The 23533-nt window shown below is 41.3% G+C and overlaps 1 protein-coding gene across 7 annotated transcripts in view; it reads left to right on the top strand.

Moving 5' to 3' along the window:
* Positions 1 to 23533, top strand: part of ATP9B (ATPase phospholipid transporting 9B (putative)) — a 267517-nt gene that overhangs the window by 146350 nt on the left and 97634 nt on the right. For all 7 annotated transcript variants that reach the window (XM_053571330.1, XM_053571333.1, XM_053571334.1 and 4 more), the window contains one exon: positions 17331 to 17491. In XM_053571330.1, the coding sequence (XP_053427305.1) occupies positions 17331 to 17491 (161 nt within the window). The remainder of the gene's footprint in view (positions 1 to 17330; positions 17492 to 23533) is intronic.

A 23533-nucleotide genomic window follows, 5' to 3' on the forward strand; every position in this document is an offset into this window, starting at 1 on the left:
CTTAATCTCATCTTTGACCCAGCTATCATTCAGCCTAAGATTATTTAGTTTGAGTATGAAGATTCCTGTTCGTGTTGAATTCAACTTTTATTCCATGGTGGTCCAAGAAGATGCAAGGAATAACTTTATATTCTTTTAAATTTTCTGAGGTTAGACTTGTGTCCTAGGATATGATCTATTTTGGAAGATGACCCATGGACTGATGAGAAGAATGTATATTCAGTTTTTTTAGGGTGAAATGTTCTGTAGAGGTCTGTAAAGTCCATTTGTTCTACGGTCAGGTTTAAATCTAATATTTCTCTGTTTAGTTTCTTCTTGGAGGATCTATCCAAAACTTTCAAAGGAGTATTAAAATCTCCAACTATTATAGTGCAGGAAGATACCAAGTTTGTCATATCCATTAGGATCTGCTTTATGAATTGAGGAGCATTCTGGTAGGGTGTATAAATGTTAATTATCGAAATGTCTTCATGTAGTCCCTTGTCAAATATGTAGTGACCTTCCTTATCTTTCTTTATCTTTGTTGGTTTAAAGCCAATTATATCTGCTACTAAAATGCAACCCCTGCTTTTTCTGGTTTGCATTTACCTGTATTATAAAAGTCCATCCCTTCATCCTTAAGTCTATTTTTATCCTTTAAGGTAAGATGAGATTCTTGTATACAGCATATATCTGGTCTGAATTTACGTACCCACTCAGCCAGCCTGCGCCTCTTTAGAGGACAATTTAAACCATTCACATTAATTGAGAGAATTGATAAGCTTGGTTGTGTTTTGAGTTTCATGATTTTCAGATGTCCAGTGGACATTTTTAGTCCTTTCACCACTGTGGAAGTTGTGTTTTGTTCAAAAATTTCTGGGTGAGATCAAGCATTGTGCTGGTCATTGTGGAGGATGGGTCTGAGAATATTCTGGAGAGCTGGTTTATTGATAGCAAATTTCTTCAACATGTGTATGTCATTAAAGTATTTGATTTCTTCATCATAAATGAAACTCAATTTAGCTGGATACAGGATCCTGGGCTGGAAGTTGTTTTGTTTTAGGAGATTGAAGGTCGATGACCATCTTCTTCTGGCTTGAAACATTTCAGCTGAGAGATCTGCAGTCATTCTGATACTTCTCCCTTTGTAGGTGATGCTTTTCTTACGTCTGGCTGCTTGCAGAATTTTCTCTTTCGTCTTAACTTTTGCATAGTTAATCACAATATGTCTAGGAGATGCTTTATTTGGATTGAGTCTTGCTGGGGTTCTGAAACTGTCTGCCATCTGAAGTTCTGTATCTCTTGCAATGCTTGGGAAATTCTCCTCCTAAATTTCTTGGAGTAGAGCATCTGTACCTTTAGGACCATCGTCTTCTTCGGGAATTCCTATAAGACGAATGTTTGATCTTTTGGAGTGGTCCCACAGCTCACTCAGGGAATGATCAGTTTTTGCTCTCCATTTGCCTGCCTCTTTGAGTGTTCAAGTTCAAGAGCTTTGTCTTCAGTTTCAGAGATCCTTTCTTCTGCCTGGTCAACTCTATTACTGGGGGATTCTACTGTATTTTTGGAGCTCCCCAACTACCTTTTTTGTTTCCTTGAGCTCTGCTACCTCTTTTCTCATTATGTCCATATCTTTGGTGACTTTGTCTTTGAATTCATTAATTTCTTGAGACAATCTTTGGAATTCCATTTCTATGTTTTCTTCCATTCTATTCATCTTATTTGCCATCCATATTCTGAATTCAGTTTCTGACATTGCTGCCATTTGTCTGTGCATGGCATCTTCAGTTTTATCTCCTTTGTCATTTCTTGGGGGGTGTTGATCTTCTCTGGTTATTCATGTTGCCAGAGTTCTTCTGTTGGGTCTGCACCATGTTTATTTTCTACCGTTTGGTTATTATAACTGGTAGGGTGAGATTGAATTGAGGTTCCCAGGTAGTAGAGATAACCCCTTACCAAAGCTCTACACTTTGTAATTATGACTTATCTCCTCCAGCTTTACAAAGGTTCCTTTCAGAGTTTTGGCCAGAGACTCTGAGGACCTACTTGGTGAGATAGCACAAGCTAGCACTGTTTTGATATTAGCCAACCGCTACCCTATCCTAAGAAGCCACAGTATTAGGTTTAAATCTCAGCTATGAAGAGATAGAAACAGCTGCGGCACCAAGCCCCCACCCTTCGGTTCTTTTCCACAACAAAACTTTGAAGGTCAACCTCAGAATGTCCCCGAGTGGACAGCCCCAGACACAGGTTCCAATTAAATTGTCTCAGGCAATGAAAACCCTACTGAACAGAGAGGGATTCAGGGGTCTCCAACACCACAATTGGAGCCAGGGATCCACACTCCTGCTGGCCAGACTCAGTCCACATTGTTGTCCACTTCTCTGCTCATAGTCCCAGTTGGAGGCAGGGGTCACGCCCCCACCCACCAGTCTCAGTCCACCCCCAGCTGGCCTCTGCTTGCCAGACCAGTTGGAATCAGAGGACCACGCCCCACCTGCCAGTCTCAGTCCACTGCCTGACAAGCCTCTATTAGCAGGCTCTGTTAGAGTCAAGGCACCAATCCCTGCCCACAGGTCTCAGCCCTAACCTGGTAAGCCTCTGGTCACCAGCCCCCTGGAGACAGGGAGCCACGCCCTAGCCCTCAGGTCTTGGTTCACACCCAGCAAACCACTACTCAAGGGTTCTGTTGGAATCAGGGGACCTTGCCCTTGCTCTCAGCTCTCAGTCCACGCTTAGCAACCTCTGTTTACAGGCCCACCAGGGGCTGGAGACCAGTCCTGTCTGCCAAACTCAGTCTACATGGGGCAACCACTCTTCTGCTATGGGTGCTGTCAGAGGCGGGGATTCTGCATCCCGTCCCGCTAGACACAGCCCGAACCGAGGGTCAATACCACCACTGGCCGGGCATAGTCATAACCAGGGGACTGCTCCTCCTCCCACCGAGCGTCCCTTTCTTCCCACACCCTCTTTCTTCCATGTTAGTCACAGATTCTGTCTTGATGGTTGGTGGTCCACACTATGCCCAGATCTCTCAGGACAAGACCAAACACTCTGTGCTCTGCAGGGGGCAGAACTTCAGACCGCAATGCGAGGGGGGAAAGGGTGGACTGTGAGTTTGGACTTGTGGGGGAAAATATCTGTTCAATTTTACACCTGGCAGGGTGGTGTCTAGGTTCATAAGTGAGACCTCCCTGGAGAAAGAAACCTGGTGTTTAGAGGCTCTCTCCAGTAAGATAAAATAAGAGGTCTTTTGTTCCCTGCTCGCTTGCAGATAGCCTGCGATAGGCCTCCTGCTTGGGGTAGGGGTCTCCTGTGCTCTAATCGATAGGTTTTGTACCTATAATTTGTTTTCTTGAATGCTCTTCCTGGGAGTTACAGATTGCCGGACTTCTTTCTTGGCTCAGCTCCCCACCTTTGGCTTCATAAAGTCTGATTCTGTCCAGTTTTTCTTCCTCTGCTCAGGAAGCAGAGATGAAGCCTCTGCCGAGGGTTGCTACTAGTCGGACATCTTCCCAGAATTCCCCTATTTGTGTAATTTCATTTAATACTTTAAGTCATTTTAAGAATGTGTGACATGCTGGGTTGTAATCACATGTACTCTTTTTGTCTTGATGAGTTTAGAGTAAAAGAAAGAAACTCAAAATCTGAATCTATTTTATTAAGTAAAATTTACGTTGCTCAGGAAAAAGCTACCTGTGTTAACATTTTAAGAGTGAATAAAGAATACAGTATTCTTCCACTTAAAATGAGTATTAGTTCAAAGAGTATAAAATTGTGTCAATTTACTGATTTCTGAAGCTCAGAATTAAAGTTTTTCAAAATAAAATAGAGTTTTTCAGGGCCACCCTTTGTCACCTTTTAAAGGTGGGTGCTTGCCTGGGATCTGGCTTCCATTTACAGCTTGATCTGAGTTTCTCTGTTAGCTCTGGTTGTGTACAGGTTACAAGTAATGTAAATTGTTTCTTTTTTATGTATAATCTTTAAGTATCAATTTATTGTATAAAAATGATTTATGATCTCTGTTTCATAATAATAAATTGAATATAAATTATAAGTGGTCTATTTTGTGATTGTTCTCCTGAGACTTAGGGAGTCTTTATGCTTGAGACCTCAGATTCTGCTACTTTGTGGACAGTTGAGCATGGCCTTGTAGATTCCCCATAGGAGGAAGTTGCACTGAGGTCACTGCAGACAGCAGACCACGGGTCAGGACTCTTTCTGTCTACACAGCTCTGTATTCTCACTCTAATTCATTAGAGCCCTTAGAACCTTTGGTAAATTACTGAATCTTTGTATCACATGATGAATATAGTAGCACTGTGTGTCCAACACAGAGATGTTTAGAAAACACCTTGTCAGCTACACTGTACTGGGCAACGCAAAAATGTGTGAGAAGCTGAAGGAGGATGGAATATTAACAAATTAATGTAAAGAAAAAATATGTGGACTGGAGCTCAGCGCAGTGCCAAGCGGAGTGCCTTCCCATAGCCTCGCCCACCTCCTGCCCCCAGTCTACCCACCCCCAGGTCATGACTCACCACATCCCAGCATGGAAACAGATGGGCAGCCGAAATCGCCACTTTCTCACAGACAGCACAAGCTTGCCCACTTGAGCCCACAGGCCGTTCTAGTAAAACCAAGCTCGAGAGGGAGTTGTGGTATGGCCTGTGTGGACGTCTGTTGTAGGAGGCATGGCAAGGTGGGGGCTGCCTTACGGGCTTACGGGGCTTAAGAGTGTTTGGACAGTGACTTCCCTCCAGTTCTGGTCATCTTAGTACCGTTGCCTGCCGTCTGCTGGAAAGAGTTTGCATACCTCCAGCATGTTATCCTTAGTGACCTGAGGATGAGGGCCATTTGTTTTATCATGTGAAATTTTTGTAAGTTTTATTGTTATCCTTAAGAGGATAACCTCTTGCTGTTTCCAGCCTTGGTGTTTTATTGAGAGTGTTGTCTCGTAAGATAGTTATCATTCAGATCATCTGACCCTGAGTGATGGAGCCACTCCTGTGGGGGCTGAGCACTTCTGCACAGATGCACAGAGGGGCTGCCACCCTCTGTCCCACAGAACAGTGACAAACCAGCAGAGCACCCTTCTTTCTCCCCTAGCCCCTGGGACCCCCACACAGTCTGGGAGTGTCCTGGAGCCGCTTTGAGGCCTGGAGGTGTGGCAGGTGGAAGAAGGTTGAGGCTCTTTGTCCTGTGACTGCTTTGCTGCCCAGGGGACCCCCTCTGATTGCTTACCTCCTGGGCAAGTCATCTGAGCTGTGACATTTCATCACTCAGTGCTCTGGATGTGTGGGTTCTGCTGCCATCTCAGCAGGTGTTACCACATTTAAATAAAAATAGTAAAACAGTAAAACATTTTGGTAAAAAGGATTCAACCAGTCTTTATTTCATGAACTCAATGGAAGTTTGAGTAGTTAATGGAGAGTCTAACAAGACGTGTGGTTACAAAAGTGAGCACAGCAGCACTTGGGACCTGGGTGGGCAGGGTGGGCAGCAGAAGGGGCTGACCTTGGGGTGGGCAGGCGCTGTGCGTCGTTGGCCGAGCACCCAGCCCCCTAGAAGGAAGATAGAAACGGTGATAGCTGATGGGGTTGGGAAGGTGGAATAACAGATGTTACGCGAAAGCACTTACAAATAACAAAGCACCGTTAGGTTGTAGGTTGCTGGAGTCAGGAGGGCAAAAGTTATAAATTAATTTGTTAAAAAATTGAAACCAAAACTCAGGCCACTTTATGTGTATGTTAGTAGTACGGAGTTGATCTTTTTGAAGTGTAGTAGTTCTGCATTTATTTCTTTGTGTCTGAAGCATTTTTAACTGTGTTTTTTCTACCTAGAGCCTAAACAGATGAGCCCCAGTCCTGGGCTAGCCCCCACCTCGCTAGTGTGCAGCCGCCCCCCACCCCCACCCCGCCCCGTGCCTCTGCCTCTGCTGCCAGCCTGCCATACTTCCTGCTATTTTATTTCTAGGCAGGAAGCCTTGAAAGCCACCCTGGGATTTTGAGGCTTTTCTTAGATCCTTTATAGCCTGGAGAGCTGCAGCTTAGCTGCCCTTTATCCTGAGAAGTGCCATCATTTCTCCATAGCTCTTTTGGCCTTCAGCTGAGGAGCTATCAGGACAGATTCTTGCACAGACCCGGCTGTTCCCAGCTGTAACTATCAGCAACATGCGTCCAGAGTTAGAACCTGTTGACTGTGTGATTCCGTGACACACGTCACTAACCCTTTGGTTTAGGGCAGCCTTTTGTCATCATGCAAACCCTGCTTTTCACAGCTGGCACGTGTGACCACATTTAGAGTAAGTTGCCCCGAGTGCCTCGACAGCATTTTGGTGTGAGTGTTGTGACCTGGGAGTTGTCTTCTGCTGGCTGAGTAATTAGTTCCTAAGAGCCATTGAGTTAATAGTGGCCGAGCACAAGTCTTCCTTGTGGACGGTCTGCTGGCTTCCAGCGGCCCTCACTGCCATCTGGTGCAGACTCAGACTGCTGCTGTCAGCCGCTGCTAATTGCTGTCACCTGCACTTGGCGTCCCTCATGCGGAGGCGCTGGGAGCAGGGCGAGCCCCACCCCCGTACCATGTGCCCCCCAGAAAGGATGTCGCAGATCTCACGGTTTCAGCAGAAGCATTTTAAGCTAATTTGTGTTTTAAGACCTAAGGTATGAAAAATGGTGACTATTTTGTGCTGGTTATTAGTTCACAAAGTCCAGCATTTTGTCTGTTTTATGATTTGACTTAATGGTTCTGGTGCTTAGTTTCCTATTTAGGCGGGTGGATTGTCTCTGCGCCATTTTTCAGAAGACTCTACTAATCCTCTTTCATAAGCTGATAAGCTTCAGTCAGGGCACCAGCCTATAGCACCATATTATATTAATGTATTTTACTTGTAATTTAGAGAACAAGAAGAATACCCTGATCTGAAGTCTAAACTGTCCCCTGTGGCACTGCACAGCTGATAACCACGAGCGGGAAGATGTGTATATCAAATAGTTTACAAAATGAAGCCAGCTGTGTTTCCCTACATACTGTGGCTTCCTGACACGCATCATTAAACCTTATTAGCTACTTCCTTTTACAAAGATTCTTGTAGTCTTGAACATTGCATATTAACATTTTCTGCCCCTCCAACTGGAAATTATTTGCTTTATTGTAGAGTGTCAACTTGCTCTAGTTTCTGATGCGTTCTAATTGGTACTTTAGAGTGTAATCATCGTGAGATACCACGCCATGCATTTCTTTATTTGGAAATTAATACAGACCTTTTCACTTTATCTGTCAATCTGAACAACTTTTCACACAATTCCCAACTCTTGGGATTGCTTACAAACCATTAAGTATGAAATGGTTCATAAAATGTCTCTGAAGACATAAAATAACACAAAATTTTAGATGGTTTAAAGTAGTGTTGCATTTTGCCACGATACTGGTAATGAACCTCAGAAAAAGACAGTTTTAATAATAAAAGGGTGATTAAGCTAAATGAAAAGTTTATTTAATCATATTACCCTTATCATTTGAAATTTTCAGCAAATCTGCTAAGTTCCTTTTTCCTTTCCAACAAAGGGCACAAACAGGAGCCACAGATTCTGAGTATTAAGGGGTTCAGGGTCAGGTGCTGGGCCACTGTGACTTTCCTTAATTCTTTTTCTTCACTATTCTGCCTCTGCTGTTCTGCTGTGTTGCTTTAAAAATAAAGTATTTACCTATTATTAAATCGTGGTTAATAGCTTGTTAAGCAGATGTGTAGGCAGGACGGAAAATGGACAGAACCTAGTGAATTTGTTCAAGATGATAGTTATTCTGAGCTGTTTCAGACACTGGTCAGCATTTTATATATTGTCTCATGTTTTTAATATAATTATAAATAGGCATTTAATTGCAAAGGAATTTAATTAACTCAATGAGATACTGATGGTAGTTCTGATTCCAGTAAATATCCTAGTCATGTATCTTGTCAAGACAGCTAATGGCTCTTGATTTAAAAATACTCTTGAGTGGTTTTATATAAGTGATCAGTGCCAAATATCTGGAAAATGGGGTAGGGACCATCAGTGGTCCATAAATCCCACATCTTTATACAGTAAGAGGAGAAGCACTTGAGGAGGTAGACTGTGCCTCCGATGAAGAGAATCTAGGTTGGAAATCGAAGTTTTAATTATAAAAACAATGACTATTAATAAAAATTTAATCCTTCTCTTTTCTAAAAAATTTTTTTTCTTTTTTGAGACAGCCTCACTCTGTCACCCAGGCTGTAGTACAGATCACAGCTCACTGCAACCTCAAGTTTCTGGGCTCAAGCCATCCTCCTGCCTCAGCCGCCAGGGTACCTAGGACTAAGGTGCTGCCATCAGCTAATGTTTTAAAAAAATTTGTATAGAAATAAGGGTCTCACTGTTTTTCCCAGGCTGGTCCTGAAGTGAAGGCTCAAGGCTTGAGTTGATATTCCCACCTCGGCCTCCCCAAAACGCTGCGATTACGAGTGTGAGCAAGCTTTTTTTCTAAAATTGCATAAGGAAAATAAGTATGTGGAAAAATGCTTTTCCATGAACTCTGTGCAGTTCTCATGCTGTGTCCAAGGCAGACTCCAGGGAGAAAGGACTGGGCTAGGCTGACACCTGATATTGGGCTGTTGTCTCCTGACCCTCCTAGGTCCTGGATTGGCAAATAATGGTTCTGTCTGGGAGCAGGAAACCATCCGGGCTGCTCTTTTCTGACTCCCAGCCTTTTAACCCACCAACTGTGGGCCAGCATTTCCAGGCCACTTACAGGAATAATCCCTTCCATACCTTACATTCTGGACACTAGAAGGGTATCGGGTAATTTTTCTCAGCCTTTTGGAAAGAGTTCTAATGTCCCTGAAGGGAAAACAGACCTTGTGCTTAGACATTTCGGAATGCTGTGACCTTAGAAGGCCTGTCCTCACATTTACTGATGTTCATCACAAGTTTTAATAGAGCCCTAAAGTTTAGTATTATTATCAATCTATTTAAAAATACAAGACTACTTTCTGTTCAAGAATATATTTGATAAATTATTTTACATTAAATGAATATGTAAGAGCACATTTTAAGAGTGTTTCTACCCACCCACCCCTACAAGATATTTAAAATAAGGACTTGGCACCTTCAGAGGAAAATGAGAAAACACACTTGCACACACCTGCTAGAAGAAAATGTCTAAATAACACAGTCTCCTGTGCAGACTGTTAAAAATATAGTAAAACATGAAAGGAGGTGAGAATCCATGTTCTACATAGTTTAAAATAAAGCTGTGGGCTTCCCTTTCTTACCGTGCCTGTTACGAGTTTTAGGACTCCTCATGAGAGCCTTTTGTTTGTTTGTTTGCTTGCTTGTTTTTTGCAAAAATCTGTCTTTTATGTTGCTGGGGGGAAAGAATTCTGAAGAGTTGGGGTCCTGGAACATCTTTAAAGGAGCTTGGAGCAGCCTGTGGCCGTACCCATGGGTGCTATTACTGGGGTCGGTCCAGAGGTTTTTTTTTTAACACTATGAGAACATTCCTACCCCCTAAACTCATGGGTATCATGTTGTTAGATAGTAAGGATTAGAGAATAGGTTAATGCTGTTTGTAAACTATCTGTTAAAATAAATATAAATTACTGGAAAAAACCCTGTTTATTTAATTAATCTAAATTGAAAACCAAATGCCTGGTCTGAAATTTCACTTACATGAGCAGTGTTGAATGTTGGGGTTTTGGGTGTCAACAGATAGCTTAGATTATTGAAGTAATTATTTTAAATTGGTGGCTGGTCTTGGCAAACCATTTAAAATTGATAGCTTCCTACATTTTTAAGACAAAAAAAAATTTAAATACATTCAGGATATTGAAATCATTAAGTAAACTGTTGTTAAAATATTATCCACTTAGTTTTTAACTCTAAATCTTCAAAAGCTTTTAGCTCTCTGCTGGTTACTGGTGCTCCCAGGCATTTGGGTGTCCTGTGTGACGAGAGTGTGCATTTGATGGCAGGTTTTTACTCAGGGACTCTCCCACCTCTTAAAATCCAGGATGTTTAAGTCTAAACTCTGGCCTGAATTCCCACCATGAGACAGCTGTCCCTGGTGACTGGCGGTTAGCGTCCTCGCTCTGTGGCCTCAGGACTGGGATGTGTCAGCCTCGCGCGCCCTCTGCTGGCCACATGGCCTCATGCCTCCCGCCGGCAAGCAGGTGCTGGGCTGAGCAGCAGAGCGGACACCAGTGGTGTCAGGATAGGACTGAAGGAGAATGAGCTTTAGGTTGTAGGGTCTTCCTGTCCCTGATTTTCAAAGAAACTATGTGGTCAATTGTAAAGTAAAATCAGGAATGATGTACCTTAGAAAGTTTATGGGTTTATCTTAATATTTAGTGCTAGATTTTTATGTAATTTGTGTACAAAGAGTAAGAATTAAATTTCTAATGGTTTCCAGACTGTTTTGCTTCTTTTCACATACTCATTTTGGTATTAAATGTGGCTTTGACGTGTCACAAGTTGAGAATATTCGAAATAGCTTATAATAATTAAAATAAAAATTCTAACCTACTACTTATATTTTAAGCCCCTGTGTTGCTTTACATTTGCTGACTTTGCTATATTTATTATATTTTAATGAAGGTTCTAACGTGCGTAAAGACTTTTAGACAGTACCTGGCAAGGCCACATTGAACTGCACGTATCTGTAAAGTCAGCACAAATTTTGCAACAGAACTCAAGGGGGAGTGTGCGTGCATGTGCGTGTGCGTATGTGTGGTCATAGATAATGGGCTGTTTTCTAGCATTATGGATGATTATAAAAAATATTCTTGGAGTAGACATGTGTCCTAGGAAATTATAGAGCCCATTTCAAAATTTCTCCAGTGATCTAGAAGGCCTGCAGCTAGTGAAAATAACCTCATTCTACACTTGTGAAACCCCTTTCAAATTTAGCAGGTAATATGAGTGTAGATTTTAGTAATAATTTCATCCCCAGCACTGACAATGTGCAACGTGCAATATGCATTGTCTCCACAGCAAGAGTTACTGAGGGTTGAGTGTTACCCGGGGTGAGCTTTTGCTGGTTCTGTGTCCCAGCTGTGTTTCCAAGTTGGTATGGAAAGCAGTTTTCCTTTCTTGATTAGGAGCTGATCCTCCTGCTAAAACTTTTCTTGTCTAGATAAAGAATATAATGACCTTATTTTTCTAAAAATGTTAAATATCCAAGGAAAAATATTCTGTGTAATAACTGTATAGTAATCAAGGAAAAATCCCTTAAATTTTGAGTATAGAATAGTCAGGCAAAATTTGTTGGGTAGGTAAAAACATAGATTATGAAATGTTCTTTCAGAGTAGATCTAACAGTGTCTATTGTGTAACATAGTTTTGATTTTTAGAAATTAAGGTGGTATAATATTAAGAATTGCCATACTAACAATTATTTAGGAAGTTTTAAAGCACAGATTATTGAGCCAATAGACTCTAATGGCCAAAAGAAACCTTTCTTATTTCGCAGATCACTGAGGCGATAAACGATAATAGCTCAGACACGTCTGCAGCACTGTGACCAGCCTGCAGGTGCTGCAGACATGTAAGACCTGGTAGTTCATATCCAAAAGGAAGTTAACCGATGCCTCCACACTGAACCTCAGAGTCAAAGCATTCTACAATAGACAGACTCCTACTTGACAACGTGAATGTTACTTTCTTTTGCATCATTATTATCATTATTATTGTTATTGCTTAATATTTCGATGTAGCAATTGGTTCCTTTTCTGGTTGTATTTATGTTCGTTCGTTCTTTACAAGGTTTTTAAACATAGTTATTGTTATTAAATTTTAAGCCTTTTTAATTTTTTGAAGGCGAAAAAATGGAAACCTAAGAAATACATGTATATGTTTAAAAAAGAGAGAAAAAGCAATGCCAAGATAAAAAAAATGAAGGGATAATTTTAAAAAGAAGAGTATATAATATCATTTTTTTAAAAACTAATACTTTTAATTAAAACTCCATAATGGAAAAATATTTTTGCTGTAATATGTAGGACTTAGATTTAGTGTCTGAGCTTCATTTATTTGAAATACAGAAATAAAATGAAGGTCTAAAAATTCATTGTTTTTCCTTGTTTCTTAATATTTTCCTATATGTAGAAAATACAGGATTATTTGTTTCAAAGATTTTTAAAATGTGCTTTTAACAGGAAATTCAGATAGGAAAACATAGCTCTATATCAATTCCTGAATGATGAAGAACAGACCCACAAATAGTTTAGCTGAGAGACCATCAGTAAGACTGCCAGTGATCTCAAGTGATTTTTCGTGTGTGGCTCTACCTGTGTGGAGTAGTGCTAAATGAATTTGGGGCTTTTCTCTTTTTCAAATTACTCTGTATTCACAGAGAAAATATAGAACAAGTTAAAATAGCATTAATCTTTTTGTAAGAATTTAAATCAGCTCTCTGAAATTTTGCATTTTATTATTTTACTGTCCTGAAGTACTTCGTGTAATGAGTATATGTGAGCTTTAAAATACTGGCGAAGTGTTTTGGTGTTTGTGTCCTGCTAATCAGGGTGAGCCGCCAGCACTCAGTGCTGCCCACGCTGTGTCTCACCATCGGCAGATTTTATAACATTGTGCTTTTGTGGTGTGTGTGCTAATCTCTCAGAACCTCGGTGGTGTGACAGCAGTTGTAACTTCTCAGGGAGTTGGATTGGTGCTCTGTTACGGAGATAAGGTCTGACTCTCATGCATCTGTGCATTCATTTAAAAAAACCTGGCTGATCTTTTCTTGATTAAGCAGGAGAATACCATATTTACCCTTTATTGTTGGTATAAACCATTATTTTACTGAGAACCATTAGCTATTTAAAACTTGGTACATAAATTAAAGAGGAGCTAAATGGATTTGTGATTGTTGCCATTAGTAGCATTTCAGATTATACAGGCAATTATTGTGTTCATTATCCTAGAACAGCCCTCTGCAGAGCCTTTGTGGCTGTCTCAGACGCTTATGCACAAATTTTCCCTCGGAGATTAAAATTTCCAGTAGCGTATTTAATTTTGTTATCACAGTTGTTTCAAATAAAACAAATATTATGACAAGTAGAAGAAAATTTGCTTTCTAATATAGGAAATTACAATGAATGTTGGAAATGACTTTGCAGTGTACTTAATTTACCTTCCCTTCTATAGTCATAATTACTTCAAGTGATTAGTAATATATTTTATGGGTGAACAGATTTGTAATCATAGCAAAAGTTGTCTGGTCAGTCCAGGTTATTTTAAGAGAAATTTTAAAGAAAGAAAAAAATTCACATCAAAACTAAAGTTACCACTGTCTTTATAGAATCTGAAACTTTGTAAGTTTACTAAGTTTTTATGTTAAGTAGCTTGTATGAGTCCAGATTGTATTTTAGGTGAGCTGGGGAAACTATTAAGGGTGTTTCAGAGAAATCAGTCATAAAAAGGTTAATTATTAATTGAAAGTGGATTTTTTTTTTTAAGTTGCGATCTCTTCCCTTCTTCCTGTTTTGTTAGAGTTGACCACACACACGGCCTGCACTCTGCATAGCTCTAACTGTGTTTCAGGAGGAAGAGTCACACTTCAGAAAAGACTGCCTGAAAGGATGCACATCATTGAAAAGTTGTGCTTTACTCTGCTAAATTTTCACTGCTCTTCTTTAAATTAAAAGGAGTTTGGAGAAGACTTCAAAACTATTATAGTCACTAGTCAAGCAATTGACCACATCTGTCTTGGTCAATTAGAAAGGTGTTAATGCTTTGAATTATCAGCTTATCAGTATGCAGTGGACTGCTTTTAATGTTTCCATCTTTATATGTGGCATTTTTTCAAAGGAAACTTTGTATTCATTTCTTAGTGTTTTTGTTCTGAGTCTTATGGTCTTTCACTGCTATGATGCTAGGGAAAGTGTGAGGTAGTGGTTATGCATTTTGCGAGACAGTGATTCTTTATTTTATTACAAAAAAAGACAAACTCTGGAAGGCCAGATTAAATCATTCCTTTCACTTTTTAATGGGATTTGGATGAATAGAGTAAAATATGCACTTTGCATTCATTGATAGCATCTTTAGGTTGAGGTAATTGAGTCTTTTTTCCCTGACTGAGTGAATAATGACTTCATCTGATCCTCAGCGAGGCCTGAAACTTAGACCGCCTTTGTCACAGGAAAAGGAGCTGGGCTTTGAAACATGCTCTACTTCCCTGGCTTAATTTTTCTTCATTTTAATCCAAAAACCTATTTTTCTCAATAATTCAAGCATAAACTATGTAGCAGTTGAAGTAGCGGAAATTGCACGATATCTGTCCTGGTTGTGCTGCTTTTAAATGGAGCTGATAAATCAGCGGCTGTGGTCTTCAGCTGCCCGTTCTCAAGGGAAGGTTCAGCCCACCCTCAGCAGCAACGTGGGGGATTTTCAGAACTAGCTAAATATAGTTCCTTTTCAGAGAGCCTGTCATCTGAGGAGAGGGCACGTTTCGCTGGTGAGAGGAGCTAGGGGGTGTTCTTGTGGACACGGGTTTCCCACACACCCTCACCTGAGGATCTGCTGATGTGAATTAGTGAGCAGCGTGCTGTGGGGAGGGCGTGGGGTTGGGAACGTCAGGCTTTGAAGAGCCTCTGTTGCAAGGAGCTGCTGTTCCCGTTGCTGTATTGCGACTTAGAGAAGGAAGATTTTCTGTGGCCATGTGTCTGAGCAGCTATTCCATATTAAACTGGTACTTAGGTTTGTGGTTAAAATTTCTTATTTAGGAATCTTGCATAAGGCAGTGATCAAGTGAGACCACATTGCAGAAAGCAGGACAGACGTCGGGGGGGCTGCCTACCAGGACAGACGTGGGGGACTGCTCACCTGCACAGAGATATGGGGCTGCCTACCAGGACAGACGTGGGGGACTGCTCACCTGCACAGAGATATGGGGCTGCCTACCAGGACAGACGTGGGGGAGCTGCCTACCAGGACAGACGTGGGGGACTGCTCACCTGCACAGAGATATGGGGCTGCCTACCAGGACAGATGGGGGGCAGGGAGGAGGGCTGTCTACCTACTTTTTCTGCTGCTCTCTTGGGTTTAGAATTAGAACCTGCTGTTCTGGGCCCGGTCCCTTCCTATTGTGTCCACACTGTTCTGAAAGTATTAACCAATAGTAGTGCTGACTGTCTGCTTTAAGAAGTGATTTAAAACAGTGGTCCCCAACTGTTTGTCCGGTTGCATGGGAGACAATTTTTCCACAGAGCTGGGAAGCAAGTGGGGGGGAGGGATGGACAGGAGGCTCAGCTCAGGTGGTAATGCTGTGTGGCTGGGTTCCTAACAGTTCCCTGGGGTTGAGGACCACAGATTTAAAATATAAGACTGGTTAAAAAAGAAAATGTTCTCTTTTATGATTTTCTTTAATAATATATCTCTTATCCTACTAGATTGGCTGTTCTTGCAAATAAAATCTCATAATTAACTCATTTTCATAACCTGGGAATTTAGCACACAATCTGGTAGACATTTAAGTAAGTTTAATTAGTTGAGTTTTCGTCACAGCATTAATGGACATTCTGATGAAGTTTTATTTTTTCTGTCTGATGACTAGTTCTAATGATCTCATGAGAGTTTGTGGCAAATATTAATCAAAACTGTATTTCAATTGAACATATGCATTATGGGAAAAGGCTAGCCTTCTACTGACCAAAATTAGGGATTTTCAAAAGGCTCAATAAAATCAAGTTATTTATTAGCTCAGTAATTCTCAACTTTTTTTTTTTGAGACAGAGTTTCACTCCTTCGCCCTCCGTAGAGTGCTGTGGCATCACAGCTCACAGCAACCTCCAGCTCTTGGGCTTAGGCGATTCTCTTGCCACAGCCTTCCAGTAGCTGGGACTACAGATGCCCACCCACAACGCCTGGGTATTTTTTTGTTGCAGTTTGGCCAGGGCTGGGTTTGAACCCGCCACCCTCAGTATATGGGGCTGGCACCCTACGCACTGAGCCACAGGTACCGCCCTCAACTTTTTTTTTCTTTTAATCAGGGTTTTGGCAATCATGTTTTCTTTAGTATTCCTTGTCAAAAGTTGTACCAGATTCAGGATTCTGGAGAAATTAGGCTGCAGGGAGACCACGAACCTGGTAGGATTTAGTCTTCTGTTGATATCATATGAATCAGGAATAAACAGTTAAGTTACACATTGAAGGCAATGGCCTTCATCGAGCTCCCCAGGCACCTCGTCACTGCTCAGGCAGAGAGTCTCATGATGGCTGGCAGAGACTGGCCTTTACACCCACATTTGTAGTAAGAACAGCAGCAGCAGGCATGTGGGGCTGTGCCTAGCAGGGGTCAAGGACTGGTCCCACAGTCCTTCCAGGAGACACTGTCCAGCTCCTAGATGAGGAAGCTGAGGCTGTGCCCGCCCAATGTCATGCCACAATGTGGTAGCATCTAAATTAGCTGAGCTTGAGGGTCCCGGGGTTCCTGCAGCCCCCTGTGTGGTGCCCACGCCCCTGCCTGTCACCCCACCCCATGCCTTATCGCTGTGCCTTTCAGGGACAAAACTCAACAAAGAGAAGCGTTCATGATCAGAGATTACTAGAGCTCAAAATTGAAGTTATGTGCTTCAGAAGAGCCATTTTCTTTCAAGTTATAGGATGAGAGCAGTTTAGGTTACTGTAAAGTTCTCACTGTCTCCAGGACCCTGTACAGAGTACACACATGAGCAGGAACACAGTTTCCTCACGCTCTGCTCAGCTAGTGGGTGATGCACAGGGTGAGTGTGAAAGCCCTGCACTTCACAGGAAACTTAAAAGGCCTTCATTATAAGCTGACTACTCATTTTCTTTTCCTCTTCATCAAGAGAAGTTACTTTAGAGAGCCCCTTGGTAGGTAGGGCTGACACGTACTATCCTGTTCTGGGGACCCCTTGGTCTGCATAAAGCCCTCTTGTGGGGAGTCCATGGGACAGCACATGGTCAGAAGACACAAGAGCTCTCACAAGGGCGCCGTGCGGGGCTGGGGCTGGGCCAGCTCCCATGTCCATACTGGGAGGTGACTTCACCCCGTACACCCTGAGGGCTGTCCAAGGTGAGGTCTCTCTCTGCTCTGGCCTCCTCCTGTTTTATTAACACACCCCTTCAGGAAATGCTCTGGGGGTCATGGCTCATTTCCAGAAATTCCATCTGAATCTGTAAGAAGTTTTGTAGAAAAGAGTGAATTTAATACATTCTTTCATTTCATTATAATTAAGGCTAATATAAGAAAACTCTGTAAGCTTTTTCTTATGTCGTGATTATCATTATGTATTCTAATTTATAGTATTAAAGACATTGTGATTAGTTTATACGTGTGTTAATTTTATGTGTCTGTTTTTTTTTTTTTTTCAGGTTGGTCTGTTAGATCTTGAACTCAACCAGCTGACGAAGGCGCTATTTTTGGCTTTAGTTGCTCTCTCGGTTGTCATGGTAACCTTACAAGGATTTGTAGGCCCGTGGTATCGCAATCTTTTTCGGTTCCTTCTTCTCTTTTCCTACATTATTCCCATAAGGTAGGTTTAAAAACTAACACAACACAAATGTCTGGTTTCATTGATGAAGATTTTATTGAAATTTACCTTTCTCAATGTGAAAGAAATTATCCAAACAAAGCTAAGTGGGAAGGAGCTGGGAATTCCAGGGCATCTCAAGGAATCTTCCTGGAGAAACATGGTTTGGTGGAGACATAATCAATTTTGGTAGAATGATCTCTAGATCTAATTCTTTTCCCTATCTGAATGTATTGATAATGAAATCTTTAACACTTGGAAGATATTTTCTGATAAATCCTGAACCTGAATCTAGCAAAACATCTTCTGTTTATTGGGCTTTTGACCCAGCACCCTGGGCTCTGTGCGTAGTCATTGGTGGTTTAGAATTGTCACATTTAAAAGGGTCAAAGATACCAGTCAACTTAGGAGAAATATCTGAAGACGCAGTATTTTAATATGAAATATTTTTCAAAATGATAACCCATATCATAACTAACGACGGGGTTATAGTTAATATTAGGTGCTTGTTTAATTTAAAGACTAATATTTATAACATAAACACAAAACCATTTAAAAATATTTGCAAACATGTTACTTTACAAATGATATTCTTGATATATATGATTGCAAATTTTCACATGAATGAACTAAAACTAAATGATTGTGGATAAACTGTGAATCTAGAATAACGCAACCACTTTTTATAACATGGAATAAAACGAAACTGTGTGGAATGATCCCTTTATCTGGTCCCATTTCTCCCATTTGGAACCAAGGTGTCTGTCTCTGTCCTGCCCTTGTCCCTTGGTGGGTGGGTGACAGGTTTCCTGCTTTCCCAGGTGTATAGGTGGTGAGGAATTTTCCCAGGATGGGCCACACCCGGATTCTAACCCATCCTTGACCCAGATGGTTTAGATGATGAGATCTGGGACTTTTCAGCTGATGAGATTTTTTTTAGATGTAGTGTTTGATGTTATAATAGGTTGAGGCCTTTGGAATACGGGATGGGGTGAATATATTCTGCATATGGGGCAGGTGTAAATTTGGGGGGAGGTGGAAAACAGATTGTAGTGGCTGCAGTGATGGCCCCCAGAACATATGCCCACCTGGAACCTGTGCACATCCTGAATTAGAGCAGACCCTAAGTCCAGTGGCGAGAGAAGGGTCAGAAACACAACTCAGAAGGTGGCATGAAGGCAGGCAGATGTTGAGGACATGTCTGCACTCAGGCACGCTCCACATTGTGGGTACTGTCTGAAGGCCAGAGAGAGGAGCAGAGCGGAACCACTGTCTGGCTTCCAGAACTGGGAGAAAACAAAGTTCTGTCACTTTAAGCCGCCTAGTTATAACAGCCCTAGGAAACTAGAAAGTATACTGTGTAAAGTCGTTTTTATTCTTCCCAACATAGAGTAAGGAAGGGTTGGTGCCACACACTTCCTAGCAGTTGTTCTGCTTCTAATGACAGCTCAGCTTGCTTCTACTTGGCAGTGTCTCCTCAATGCCTGTCGGTCATTAATGAAGTGTCACGAGAGGGTGTGTACTTGTCTCCCTTCCTGTGGGCAGCCGAGCCTCCCACAGACGAGCAGGTGGGGGGTAGTGGGTGGTGCACCTCGTGGTGCTTAGACCCGCTTTGCTTAGTCATCAGGGCAGTGGGTACTTGAGCACCTACGCGTGGCCTCCTGAGGAATGCTGTGCACCCAGCCTCGGGCAGGATGCTCTCGGCTTTCTCCCTCAGACTGCCTGGCTTCCTCCCTTTCCTGCTCTTTTCCCATAGAAAGAGAAATGATTATTCCCTGCACAACAGAGTTCCCTCCACAGAAGCCAAAATGTTCAAGTTTGTTTTACAAAAACATTTTTTCTATCATAAGTCTTTATGTTAGCAAGTTTTTAGTTACTGGCCATGGTTAAGTATGCTCTTTCTTCACTAGTTTTATATAAAACTCCAAACTTTGTTGCTTTGGTTGTGCCGATAGTGTAAGGAGCAGGGAAGACTGGCAAGAGGGCGGCTGGGTCATTTTGGATCAGGTGATCCTTTCTCTGGTTCACTCATAACTCAGAAAATTATGAGGCATCTAAGGTTACCCGGGGAAACAACATGAGACATATCTGTGATGAAGCAGTAGCATCTTTTCCAGATTTTAAGGGCGTTGGAAATGGTATGACAAAGGCAGTAAAATGGATTAATCTTCCTTTTATAATACCGTCTCTGATCCCTGCCACATTGCACAAGTGGCAGTGACCTACATGTGGGTCCTGGGACCTTGACCCTACCCCTAGCATTCTAACAAGTCTCAGAATGAGGCTGGGACATGTGCTTACGATGTTTCCTTTTGTATTTTTTCTGTCTAAATCTATTAGTAATTACAGCATGAATTAGAGTGCCAGTTTTATTTTGGCTTAGAAAAATGTAAGTTTTATTTGTAGGTCATTGTGTGTCCCATTTCTTTCCTTACTATCAATGCTTGCTGGTATTTTCTGGAGCGAGGCTCTGGGGCAGCACAGGAGCGCCTCTCAAGTGTTTATCTTAATTTATGTCACACATGGACTGCTTGTCTTTTGTTTCACTTTTATAAAATTGTAGTTTCTCATTCACTTTTCATAAGTGACTCTTAACCATTTCACATATTAGTTGTTAAATGTTGGGCTAAACCGATTTCAGAATAACTTAAACATTCATTTAGTAATATGGCAGAGGTTCAGAAATTAATATACACTGGCCAAAATATAGTAATGCTTTTGTTTGTGAAAATAAACTTTAATCATTCATATCATAATTTTACTTACTAAAATATTTCCCAGAAAATATTTTAACATTTTTATTGTGAAATATAGCAGAGATACAGAAATGTCAAAGTACATGAAACAGAAAATACATATTAGGTCACTTTTTATAAAATAAATACTCATTAACTATTATCCCAGTTAAGAAATAGAATGCCATCCAACAGCCTCTGTATCTTCTGTATCATAATTTATTTCATTTCTTTTGAAATAATCACTAATTTTGCCTTTTAAAAAATTTGTAATAAAGTTTTTTATTCAAAAATTATTTTTGTTGCATGGGCTGCTTCAGTAATCTTTAAGCATTGTTTTATTTTGAAATTTGTGAGGGTATTTATTTTTAATTGGCAATAATTGTACATGTTTATGAGATGTACAGTGTGGTATTTTGGTAAGTTGTATACATTGTGGAGTTCTTCCTTTAACTTTCTCTCACTTTTCCTACGAGCTTTGCCACCCGAAGCTGTGTGCGTAGTTACATGCAGTTGTCCCCTGGGGGATGGGGTCCAGAGCCTCCTCTGCAGATGGCCCTGTCAGACTGAGTGCCAGAGAAGTCAGCCGTATGTACCCAGGGTTTCGCCTCTACAAATGCTGTATTATTGATCCACACTTGGTTGCAGACACAGAATCCTCAGACGTAGAGGACCACCTGTTTTTATTGAAAAAATAGGCAATAAGTGGGCTGGTGCAGTTCACAGTGTTGTCCGAGTGTCAGTTGTAATTCACCTTTTCCTGTTTTACTGGTTTACTGCTGAAAGCAGATGGGTGTTTTCTTTTTATGTCAGTGCCTCTTGTGATGTCGCTATGTGCCAGGCTCACTGCGCTGTGCCACCAGCGTCTTCCTGCAGCTCGTCTTTGACTTGTGTGAACAAGCTGCAGCGTCTTTAGCTGTCTGCTGCTGTTGGACTTGGGGTCGTTCCCCGTTCTTTTGCTGTTGCAAGCATTGTTGCTGCTGAGACTCATGAGTCCGTGCATATTCTGCACACACGCGCCTGTGTGAGCTGTCTGGGAGCCGTTTGCAGATTTACTAGTGATGCAAAACTGTTTCTCAGAGTGGCTGCACCGTGTTCTCTTCTAGCGTCAGTGTAGAGACTTTCCTGTCCTCAGAGCTGGTTTCTCCTTGCAGTCTCTTCATTTCCCAGACTGATGTGAGTGCATAGCTGTGCCTGTGTGTCGGCATTCACACTTCCTCCCCTGTGGCCTTGGCGACCCTCCTCCCTCCAGGGCAGTCCGTGGTTATCCATGTGCTCCACGAGCTGGCTCCTTCTCAGCCTGTACCTTGAGCTTGTACCTGTACCTCAGCCTGTACCTAGCTTACTCGCCTAGTGGTGAAATTAAGAAACAAAAGTTGCTGATTTTATGTAGTCAAATATACGAGTCTTTCTTGTGGTTGGTTACCCTCCTTTTATGTTGTTCCAAAAAGCCCTTTAGTGTTCCCAAGAGGTGAAGCTCTCCACTCACACATCTCCAGCCACCTGTCTTCTGATCCCTGGAAGTGGCTTATTGTTTTTTTAATATGGTGTGAAGTAGGGTTTTCTTTTTTTTTTTTCTTTTTTTATTAAATCATAGCTGTGTACATTGATATAATCATGGGGTGTCATTCACTAGCTTCACAGACCGTTTACCAAGTTTCACATATACCCTTGTAAGATGACCACAGGTGTAATCCCACCAATCCCCCTCCCTCTACCCCCTCCCTTCCTTCCCTTTCCCCCTTCCCCCTATTCTTAGGTTGTAACTGGGTTATAGCTTTCATGTGAAATTTTTTCCAAGCCAGTTGTCTTAGCACCCTTACAGAAAAGCCTCTCCCCCATGGTCTTAGCTGCTCCGGCCGGAGGCCTATTTTGGTCGCTACACTGTTCCTGTACACTGTTAAGTTTGTTTCTGACCAATTAATAAACTGTCTTAATTAACACTTAGTAACAAAGTCCATATTTGATAGAACACATCCTTCCTCTTTGTGTTTTTTAAGAGTGTTTTGGCTCTTTGGGGGCATGAATCTGGTATGTGTCTTAATTTTATTTAGGTCTTCTCTAATAAAAATAAGTTTTAAAAATCTGTCCATGGAAATGTTGTACAACTTTTGTCAGAATAGTTCTTAGATACTTGATATTTTTAAAATGCTTTTATACATATATATATATATTTTTTTTTCTTTTTTTTTTTGGTCAGGGCTGGGTTTGAACCCACCACCTCCAGCATATGGGGCCAGCACCCTACTCCTTTGAGCCACAGGTGCTGCCCTATACATATATTTTTTAAAAGAGCTATTACTCATCTTTTTTCTAGTGTAAATTTTATTTCTATAACATAATTGAATCCATAAATTTTGATAAAAAATCTTACTGAATTTAACTATTAATCTAGAGTATATTAAATTTTCTTTTCATATCATCATATTATCAGTAAATAATGACCACTTTATTTCTTCTTCTAATTCTTTTTTTTTTTTTGGAGACACAGTCTCACTTTGTCACCCTGGGTAGAGTGCCTTGGTGTCACAGCTCACAGTAACCTTAAACTCTTGGGCTCGAGCAGTTCTCCTTCCTCAGCCTCCTGAGTAGCTGGAAATGCAGGCACCCACCACAACGCCCGGCTAGTTTTTAGAGACGGGGTCTCGCTCTTACTCAGGCTGGTCTCGAACCTGTGAGCTCAGGCAGTCCACCCACCTCCTAATTCTTTACACCATTTCTTTCTTTTCCTTCTTACTGTACTGCAGCAAAAATCTTCAGCATGTTGTGAAGTAAACATCCTCCTTTTGTTCCCATTGTTAAAAGCAAAACTTTTTTTAAAAGTTGTCATTTAAGTGTGCTATGGATTATTTATAGATACCTGTTAATATGTTCAAGGTTTTTCTGTTCCTATTTGACAAAAAGTTATTTTTAACTCAAAAGTATTTGTAAAACAAATTTTTCTAAATCTATTAATTATTTTTTATCTTTAAATATTGCTAATATGTTAACATGGTAAATTGTGGTGACTGACATTACGATGACATTCCAGCCTCACCTTTCTGGGGACAGGACCCCAATGCGGCATGGTGTGACGGACACTGTTCTGTGCGTCCCTGCGTTGGGTTTGCTCTGCCCTGTGAGATTTTTGCATGGACATTGACATGAGTGACACTGACCTGTGAATTTCCTTTCTCATGTCATTCCTTTGGAGTTTAGTATCAGGATTATGCTGGTGTCATAAATTCCGAATCTTTTCTCAGTTTCTGTTCTCTTAAATATTTTATGTAAAACCAGAATTGTTTGTTCCTTCAACATTAATCATATCAGG

The sequence above is a fragment of the Nycticebus coucang genome, chromosome 19 (genome assembly GCF_027406575.1).
Source record: "Nycticebus coucang isolate mNycCou1 chromosome 19, mNycCou1.pri, whole genome shotgun sequence".
Classification (NCBI taxonomy): Eukaryota; Metazoa; Chordata; class Mammalia; order Primates; family Lorisidae; genus Nycticebus; species Nycticebus coucang.